Below are 10,111 nucleotides of genomic sequence, written 5' to 3' on the forward strand. Positions count from 1 at the left end.
TCATTCTGTCCACACGCAGTGTTTAAAGATAAACCCGAACTGGTTTAGACTTAGACCACCTCGCTGGACGGTTTAAGTTTTGGGGTTTAGACCCGATCCGGTCTAACTTTTTTTGCGTTCAGACGCACAAAAGTTGAACCCGAACCGGTCTAAGTGGACTTAGACCAACTTTAGTACGGCGTGTGAACGACCTCAAAGACAGTTAAAGCATACCGATCGAAACGTTGAGTTGAAACCAACGGTTCTTTTCAGAACCACCCCAACTTATTAGGGATAGTCATTACCGCAAACCTTTCCATATCGTATTTCCACCAAGCAAAGTTTCAAATCCTACCTAAGTGCATAAAGGAAAGTTTAGTTGATACAGAAAGAAATACTGCAGGCTACCGCAAAAATAAATGTGTTTTTAGCTTGGTCTTAAATGAATTAAATGTTGGCCGTTTTCCAGAAGACTATTCAAAATACTGTGCTGCTACTGCAAAAGCTCAGGGGTGGATTTCACAAATAGTTAAGACTAAGTTAGGACTAGTCCTAACTCTTTGTGAAATCGACCCCTGGCCCCATCAAATAAAAGAGACTTGGATTTTGAGCGGAGATTACGAACTGGATGGTATTATAAGATTTATCTTGATGATTTAGATTTCAAGGTGTCTGAAGGCGGTGATAATTTCAGCATGGGTCAGCGTCAGCTCTTCTGTCTAGCTCGTGCCTTCCTCCGTAAATCACGGATATTGATCATGGATGAAGCTACAGCTTCTATTGATACAGACACGGTAAGAATTCCACTCCATATTAATACTCAGAATTAATGAAAGAAGATTAAATAAGGGAATAAAAGGGTAGCGACCAGTGCTTAAACTGCTGTTTAAAACCGGCAGGGTCGTGGCCGTGCGATAAAGGCCTGAGCCGAAGGCATAATAAAGTATAAACTCTGTAAAACTTATCTGTTTTCCGACATCCTTGAGCGCTGTACGTGTGTTGCATTTTTTGATTGGACAGTTTTCCGGATATGCATTTGTGCGCGTAGTAGTCTTGGTGCAAGAGGTTTCTCGTTTTCCTTTCACACACACTGCGGCCAACTCACCAACAGCGCCCTCATCGCCCGTAAAGAGAAACGTCTTGCACCAAGACTAGCGCGTAGAATGCATCTATAATTATCTGAAAACGGCTCCAGCTATCAACCCTCAAACACCCTCACGTGATGCGCTCTCCATCAATAGGAGTAGCGAAACTGTCTAATGTATTTATGCATGATAAACTAATTTGGAACAACCGGTTCAGACAGGCACTCTAGAGTCACGCCGAAACATATTATTGAATTTAGTACATGAAAAGTGTGAAGTCAGAAACAGTTGAGAGCGACTCAGGACACACTGGACGACGAAAGATCGTCTGATGCAGTTGTTTGTAGCAACTCTGGAGTGTCTTGGTTTCAGACTTCAATCTTGTCATGAGACCTAAAATTTGAACCTGAAAACAAAATTTATTTGGGTCGACCTAGAGTGGCTCCTAATCTATTTGGTTTGACGCAACTCTGGCGCGCCTGTCAGGTGTAATATCTCTTGTTTCTAGTGGTTTTATATAATCAAGACTTCATGCTAAGCAGCAATGCATCCAAACAGTACATATAGATAATTCTGCTCATATTTCATTCATATATTATTAAAGGCAGTGGACACTATTGGTACATGTACATGTATAATTACTCAAAATAATTATTAGCATAAAACCTCACTTGATATCAAGTTATGGGTAGCTGTTGTTCGTAAAAAACATTGTAAGAAATGGCTCAGTAGTTGTAGTTGAGAAAGTTGTAATTTTCCACGAATTTGATTTTGAGACCTCAGAATTAGATTTTGAGGTCTCAAAATCATGCCTCGAAAGCACACAACTTCGTGTGACAAGGGTGTTTTTTTCTTTCAGTAGTGCAACTTCGATGACCAATTGAGCTCAAATTTTCACAGGTGTGTTATTTTATGCATATGTTGAGATACACCAAGTGAGAATACTGGTCTTTGACAATTACCAATAGTGTCCAGCCGTTGTTTTCACAAAGAGTTAGGACTCGTCTTATCTCAAGTTCTTAGGATTAATCTTAAGGTCTGCATGCTACAGTGCAGGGTTGGGACTCGTCCTAAGTCCTAACTTAAGTTAGGAAGAGTTTTGTGAAATCGACGGCAGTGTCTTTAATTTTATTCCTTTACTAATGCTGAACGTACAACTTGAATTTCTCTTACTTTATAGGACAAAATGTTACAAGAAGTTGTTGCTACTGCATTTGCTGACAGAACAGTTCTCACAATTGCTGTAAGTACAGTATATTTAATAAATTTTGGTTTTACCCATATACACCTATGTGTGTAAGCACTGTTCACTCGGTACTTCCCCCGAGTTCTGTTGGTAAGACACTGCTCTGGAATTGCAAGTCATGGGTTCCAATCCCACCCAAGTAAAATGCCTGTGATTTTGTTTTTCACCGAGCTTTGGAAAGTACCTAGTAGGCCTATAGAGTGTAAGGGGAAAACCCAAAATTAACAAAGTATACACCGATGTGTGTAGCACTGTATACTCAGTACTTTCCCCGAGTCCTGTGAAAAAATCACAGGCATTTTACTCGGGTGGGATTCGAACCCACGACCCTTGCAATTCTAGAGCAGTGTCATACCAACTAGACCACCTAGATTGCCCGGTAGCTAGAGGCAGTTCGAATCCTATGTTTTAGCAGCGGGTACTGCAAACGATTTAAATAGATGTTAAATTTGCATCGGGATAAAGAATATTAATTTTTTTGGTTTTCTTTTCTAGGTGGTCTAGTTGGTATGACATTGCTCTAGAATTGCAAGGGTCGTGGGTTCGAATCCCACCCGAGTAAAATGCCTGTGATTTTTTCACAGGACTCGGGGAAAGTACTGAGTATACAGTGCTACACACATCGGTGTATATGGGTAAAAACCAAAAAATTAATATTCTTTATCCCGATGCAAATTTAACATCTATTTAAAGTATACGCCATCTGATTTTACAGCAAATACTAAATCATTCCTTCCCAAATTATTCCGTCATGAATCATTGAGCTTCCTGAATCCTGAGCTATTGAAGTGTTGAAAATTCATGACCTCCGATAAAAACTCGTGGGTAACTCTTTTTCAATCATCAAGGTGACAAAAATATAAATTTTGTAATTTCAGCACCGAATATCCACCATTTTGGAGTCGGACATCATTCTGGTTTTGGAGCAAGGGAGAATTATTGAGCACGATACTCCAGCTAATCTTCTAGCCGATGAAAACAGTGCATTTACTGCACTGGTTAACACCACTCATTGAAGTAACTACCGGTACACTCGAATGCTGTGTTCCCATTGGACTTTTTATTCCGCTGCTACGGGGAAAGTTATCGTTGGTGTAATTCTGCATTCCCACATAAACTCGTTCTTCGCAACAATGCATAGCATGGTACAGCTGGGTCGCAGTAGGATAACAGGTTAGAGCTGTTCCCAATGTACTTTTAGCGGCACTGTTAAGTTACCGTGGCTAGGCGAAAGTGTCCCGCGACCGCGACCTCTTTCGACCCGTTAGTTTTACATCCATGACATCACGGTACCGGTAAGTTGATAGGGAGGGCGGTTTACCAAGCGTCCCCATTCGATTTGATGTTTTCATTTTACAGAAAAGTCGCAGTACTTTAACAAAACAAAAACCATTGGGAATAAGGCTTAAGGTATATTTAGTTGTAACAAATGGACGAGAATCCAGATTTATGATTTTTTACAACCATCTCTGGTAACCATGATCTAAAATCTGTTGTCATTAATGTCCATTCATAAATACCCCAGACAGTATCGCTACTCCTATTGGTGGAGAGCGCGTCATGTGGGGGTGTATAAAACAGTTGATAATGACCAGCTGGAGCTGTTTATAACCAGCTGGCTTCTGCGTGTTGGGCGCGTGTACGCCAATATTGTTGCGTGGAACGCGCAATTCATAGCTATTAGTAACAGCGCGTAAACTATTTCTAAGCATGCGCGTAATCTTTTTCTAAGCAAACGCGCATAATCTATTTCTAAGTGCGCGCACGTACACACAACCCACGCGCATCAGAAAGATTCTTCACAAAGTTATTGAAAAAAATACTGTCAAAGAGTCTATTATTGTATTTTTTTAACGTCGTTTTACAAGGGCATTTATGAATGGGAATAAGAGAGTAGTGACTCGTTCTTAAACGTTCTTTTAAAACTTTGCAGGATCGTTGTCGTGGCCCTCGCCTTTGGCTCGGGCCTTTAGTCATATACAAAATAGAAGTTATGTATACAAAAACCAAAAACAAATATATGCATCTTTTTATTTGAAGTGTTTTTATAATATGTAAAGTCTTTCACAGTTGATCAAGAGATCTAAAATTGATTAATAATAACTCGTACTGCCTAAGTATGCTAACAATGTGTATTTCTCCTATTGTACTTAGTTGTATAGCCAGAAGAAGTGTAACAAGTCTTATTTTTTTAATAAGTAAGTTGTTGATTGCTTTAATAATTTTGTGTTAATCTATTTTATTTCTTTAACCATTTAACTATAAATCTTATTTTGTAACAATTGACTTATGTGTAAATATTTGGGAATGTCATATAGATACCCACTAGTTACCTTTTTTTTTGTTTCTGTTATTCAGCTTAGTTTCACAATCAACTTTAAAACTGATTTAAAGGCAGTGGACACTATTGGTAAACTTACTATGTCCTTTCATATGCTTGATTTTGAGACCTCAGCTGAGGTCTCATATCAATTCAAATATTTCAGTGTAAAATTACTTCTTTCTCAAAAACTAAGTTACTGCAGAGGGAGCTGTTTCTCCATTGCTCGTATTTTGAGTAATTACCAATTGTGACCAGTGCCTTTAAGTTGATGTATTTTTTATTCCCGGGAACGAGTAATAAACACATCTAGACGCAATTTTTGTACCAAAGAATTTTTTATTGATTAGCTTGTAAATTATCAAAAGCTAAATGACAAATTTAAATTTTCTCTTATGAATGGTGGTGTATACAGCTTATCTCAAAAGTTGTTTGGATAATGGTTTAATGTGTATTTTTATGCAAAGTGATAGAAACACTCTCTAGGTTTGTAGCAACAAAATAAAACAAGATATTTTATTGAAAACATTTTGTTGTGAGTCTGACCAAATAAATATTGATAACTGCTTAACTTTGTTTTTTCCAACAGACATACATAGCTGTTGAATGTAAACTGAGTAGAATAATCAAAGTTTATAGTTGAATTTGGATACAATGTTTCGGATGGTTTGGGATTCACAAAAACTACCTTCACTTATCAAAGTCTGATCCAAACAAAGAGTTCTATTAATTCTAAGCTCAATTTACCAGGCACCAAGGACCAACTTGATGCCGCTGGTTATCACAGAATTCAGTCTGCGGCTTATGCCACATATATACAATTTTTCTTTAAAAATGACACTTTTAAAAGCGCAAAACTCTGTGGTAAGCACAGGCGAATGCCATGAAATGGGTACCAATTTTGAAATCATCACTTCAAGTGGTAAACAATACTGAATTGTTACAAGGCTTAGCAGTAACAACTGCACAATACTCTCTATACATGTGAAAGTGTCGTGGCCGAGTGGTTAAGAGCACCAAATTCAAACACTGGTGTTTCTGATCAGCAGAGTGTGGGTTTGAATCCCCAGCCGTGACACTTGTGTCCTTAAGTAAGACACATACCCATTGCTTCGGATGGGACGTAAAGCCGTTGGTCCCATGTGTTGTGTAACACAAGTAAAAGAACCAGTGCACTTATCGAAAAGAGAAGGGGTTCGCCCCGGTGTTCCTGGCTGTGGCTGCTATATGCGCAGTAGCACCTTGTAAACTCTTAGAAGGTGCTAAATAATTGGGTCTCAGAAATAATCACTGCATAACCTATATTTCTGAAAGTTTGTATATACTCAGTGCCGTGAGTACCTTGTTTGGTAGATACGTGCGCTTTATAAGACTTCAATATTGTTATTATTATGTTATTATGTGGACAATCAACTAGAGATAGATCAAGTACATTCATTTTACTCAATCATAAGTCACTGGCCTTGATAAAAGCGCTGATGAACTATTGAGATCCTTGGGTGGGACTGTCATATCTACATACATTTACATTTAGCAGAGAAAACAATGTATGACAAATCAATTATGGCGTGTCGTGGTTGAGTGGTGTCGAACCCAAGCTTTGGTGTTGTCAGCAGCAGAGTGGGAATTTGAATCCTGGCCATGACACTACAGCCCTTGAGCAAGGCGCTTTAACCATATTATTGCTTTGTAAGGTTGGGAAGGTAGTGCCCTCCTGGTGGATGATACCCACACCTACATCTCAAGCTGGTGTGATACGTCTTCAGAAATGTTTTTTTTTGCTGGCGTAATTATACAGATACAGATAGAGATACAACCTTAGGGACTGTGAAGGGGGATAACCCTGTTTCAGCCCCAGGAGTAGGTGACAATGTGCCTCCGGTGACTGTTAAGTGTAGGCCGACCTTGAAGTGGTAAGCGGTCTCTCAAAAAAATGTTTTTAAATGTCAAGTGCTGAAATATTCAACACTTTGCACCTGTGGCTGTTGTAAAGGTCATATATCCTGAGTTCCACTCTGATTGGATGAGATCGTTTCTGAATACAATACAGTGAGCTTTAGTGTTCATCATTTCCTCTTCATTGCACGTTTTCCTTCTCCCTTCTTTGGAGGTGCCTTTCCTTTCAGACGAGCAACTCTCTTCATCTCCTCACTGAAGTCTGCATGTTCATCCCTGTCAGTAGAAGAAACACCATCGTTACATTTTATTTCACTAAGTAGTCATAAATGTAATAGTCGTAGAAGTAAAGATACTGTGTTAGCGACAACATCAGAGCCCTATTTCATGGCTCTGCTTACCGTCAGTAATGAGTTGGCGCTTGCAGAAGCAGGGAATTCTGCGCTTACGTCAAGCGTATTTCACAGGTTAGCAGGGAATTTTGGCTTGTGCGCGTGCCTACTCCACGTTAGGCATTCTATGCTTACACAACTAGCGCAATTTGGAAAAAAGGTGATCGTAAACAGAGCATGAAATCGGGCCCTGGTTGAATCCACTTTCATATATATTCTGGTTGTGAAGTCAACGATTCTCAGTAAAGCAAACATTCTAATCTTGTGGGGAGAAGACAAGGAAGTAAGTTTCAGTTTTAGATGTGGGAGTTAAACCTAAGGGAAACATTCCATGGGAAAACCCATGCAGTCAAGTGGGGACTGAAAACCCAATCCACATAGTACCCCTGGTGGGATTCAAATCGGGGTCCTAGAGGTAGAAGGCGAGGAAAGATACCACTACGCCAACACAGGCCTGATACCTCGCGGAGGCAACCAAGGCGAGATACCACTATGCCAACACAGGCCTGATACCTCGCAGAGGCAACCAAGGCGAGATACCACTACGCCAACACAGGCCTGATACCTCGCAGAGGCAACCAAGGCGAGATACCACTACGCCAACACAGGCCTGATACCTCGCAGAGGCAACCAAGGCGAGATACCACTATGCCAACACAGGCCTGATACCTCGCAGAGGCAACGAAGGCGAGATACCACTATGCCAACACAGGCCTGATACCTCGCAGAGGCAACGAAGGCGAGATACCACTACGCCAACACAGGCCTGATACCTCGCAGAGGCAATGAAGGCGAGATACCACTACGCCAACACAGGCCTGATACCTCGCGGAGGCAACCAAGGCGAGATACCACTACGCCAACACAGGCCTGATACCTCGCAGGTAGAGGCAACCAAGGCGAGATACCACTACGCCAACACAGGCCTGATACCTCGCAGAGGCAACCAAGGCGAGATACCACTATGCCAACACAGGCCTGATACCTCGCGGAGGCAACCAAGGCGAGATACCACTATGCCAACACAGGCCTGATACCTCGCAGAGGCAACCAAGGCGAGATACCACTATGCCAACACAGGCTTGATACCTCGCAGAGGCAACCAAGGCGAGATACCACTATGCCAACACAGGCTTGATACCTCGCAGAGGCAACCAAGGCGAGATACCACTATGCCAACACAGGCCTGATACCTCGCGGAGGCAACCAAGGCGAGATACCACTATGCCAACACAGGCCTGATACCTCGCGGAGGCAATGAAGGCGATTGCCTCCCTGGTCATTGCCTTGTCGCCCTTGAAATGCTAAAGTAGAAATTTACAATTTCCTCATACCGACATGGAGAAAATGCCTTGCTGCTCTTGCCCTTTCCACAAATTAAGCATCAGGCTTGCCAACCCAATGGCCTATTCTGCATGACATGATGAGTATACAGTGCTAACACACATCGGTGTATGGGTAAAAACCAAAATTAATATTCTTTATCCTCGATGCAAATTTAACATCTATTATGATGAATAAACTTACCTATAAAGACCTAGAAATCTGAGTGTTTTCATCAATTTGTATACTTCATTATGAGGCGGATAATATTCCACAACTTCTGTCCGATGTTCTCTTGGCTTCTCACTCATCAGCTGCACCACTTTCATTGATTGAGGGGTTGTGGGACGGAAAACATCACCAAAAATACGAGCACTAAGTCGTGCCATTCTTCTTGCATAAAGAGACGTCATGATGGATGAAGTAGGCCTACCTGCAACAAAAAGTAATAAATTAATAATAAATAATAATAAAAATTAATAGACTCCTCAATTTTTTAAAGAAATATTACTATTTAGTTAGATGCCTATGTTTGCATCGGGATTATTCATTTTGGTTCAAATCTTCACTGATTAGACTCGGATCTCACAATCACGGATGTCGGACACTTCGTACCTTTGCCATTTCGTACCCTGGACACTTCGTACCATAACCAAATTGGTCACTTCGTACCGTGGGCGGGGTACGAAGTGACCATCAGCTGAGTCACTTAGTACCTTCATTAAAATGTGGATTCCTCAATAATTTAATGTCCGTTGAGATAAAGTTAATAATACTTAATTACTATTTAAGTTAATTACCGCCAAGGGCAAACATCTTCCGCAAATCTTTTTTACAAATATTTTAAAGTCAAACAGTCACGTAATGAAACATACGTTGTAAAAAAACATAACACACCGCGCAAATTACAAATTACAAAGATTGCGCCCAACACTACTAACACTAACAGTTAACACTAACAGACACAAATTGCAGTCTTGTGAGTTGAGTTGAATAGGCCTACATACATGTATCCTGGTGTCATGTGTTTTCAGTAGGATAACAGAAAAAAAATTCACAATCAAAAACTGAATGGTTTTTTTTCAAATCATCTATCCAATAACACTTACACTTCATGGTGTGTTGAAATTTTTAAAGTTTTGGTTTTACGTTGCAGGATACATGTAGGCCTATTCAACTCAACTCACAAGACTGGAATTTGTGTCTGCTCCATGGTTAGTGTTAGTGTACTGTTAGTGTGAACTCTGAACTTACTGTGGGGACAGTGTTAGTAGTGTTGGGCGCAATCTTTGAAAATTGCCACTTTTGTAATTTTACCGATGTTTTATAGGCTATAGAAGTAAAACAGAAGTTAATTTTCTACCTCCATGAATAGTCTCACGTCAAGTTATTATGTCATACTTACTTTTCAACAAGCTAAGCCATAAATAAAATGTTGCCCTACGCTTTGATGACTCTGCTGTGTATCTGTGCTGCTCTACTCTGTCTGTGTTTCGTCCCAACTCCAGAATTGTCCCAACTGTAGTTGGGCTGGTCCCAACTTGAGTGTTACAGTTGGGACGGCTACTCCAGAGATCTGTAACTAACTAGTCTTGTCTCGTGTTAATTTGTCACAATTTTCCCCAACATAGAGGGCGCTATCACTCATGAAGGGCAAGAAGAGCACGTAGAGCGGTCGTGTCGTGAGAGTTGTTCTTGAGTGACTGCGCCCTCTACGTTGAAAACATGGTGACATATCAACACGAGACAAGACTAGTTGATTACAGATCTCTGGATCCATCTATAGTTGGGATGTCACAAAGGTCCCAACTACAGTTGGGACGATTCTAAAGTTAGGATGAAACAACTGAAGGACCGCGCCGTGACCTCC

At 40.7% G+C, this 10,111-nt stretch overlaps 2 protein-coding genes and 1 non-coding gene across 3 annotated transcripts in view; 2 read left to right on the forward strand and 1 right to left on the reverse strand.

Annotated features, from left to right (window-relative positions):
• The window catches only part of LOC117307230 (ATP-binding cassette sub-family C member 9-like), a 47,292-nt gene extending 43,167 nt beyond the window's left edge, over positions 1-4,125 (forward strand). Inside the window, exons 30-32 of the mRNA XM_033791915.1 lie at positions 640-773; positions 2,245-2,307; positions 3,189-4,125. Coding sequence (XP_033647806.1) covers positions 640-773; positions 2,245-2,307; positions 3,189-3,326 — 335 coding nt within the window. The 3' untranslated portion in view covers positions 3,327-4,125. The remainder of the gene's footprint in view (positions 1-639; positions 774-2,244; positions 2,308-3,188) is intronic.
• Positions 2,800-2,872, forward strand: Trnas-aga. The gene has a single exon. It is a non-coding gene; the product is annotated as a tRNA-Ser (tRNA).
• A 1,711-nt stretch (positions 4,126-5,836) lies between the features above and the next one.
• Positions 5,837-9,726, reverse strand: LOC117307231 (28S ribosomal protein S33, mitochondrial-like). Its single transcript, XM_033791916.1, has 3 exons — positions 9,647-9,726; positions 8,446-8,674; positions 5,837-6,802 (listed from the first exon to the last, which is right to left on the reverse strand). The coding sequence occupies exons 2-3, from the start codon at positions 8,652-8,654 to the stop codon at positions 6,697-6,699; spliced, it is 315 nt and encodes a 104-aa protein (XP_033647807.1). The 5' UTR covers positions 8,655-8,674; positions 9,647-9,726; the 3' UTR covers positions 5,837-6,696.
• Positions 9,727-10,111: the final 385 nt, after the last annotated feature.

This window comes from Asterias rubens, chromosome 2, assembly GCF_902459465.1.
Source record: "Asterias rubens chromosome 2, eAstRub1.3, whole genome shotgun sequence".
In the NCBI taxonomy this organism is placed as follows: domain Eukaryota; kingdom Metazoa; phylum Echinodermata; class Asteroidea; order Forcipulatida; family Asteriidae; genus Asterias; species Asterias rubens.

Bases quoted from the DNA above. Each gene is read 5' to 3' on its own strand.
- LOC117307231 (XM_033791916.1), bottom strand. From the start codon at position 8,654: ATGACGTCTCTTTATGCAAGAAGAATGGCACGACTTAGTGCTCGTATT. The intron at 6,803-8,445 runs GTAAGTTTATTC...TTCTACTGACAG, and splicing joins AGATTTCTAGGTCTTTATAG to GGATGAACATGCAGACTTCA.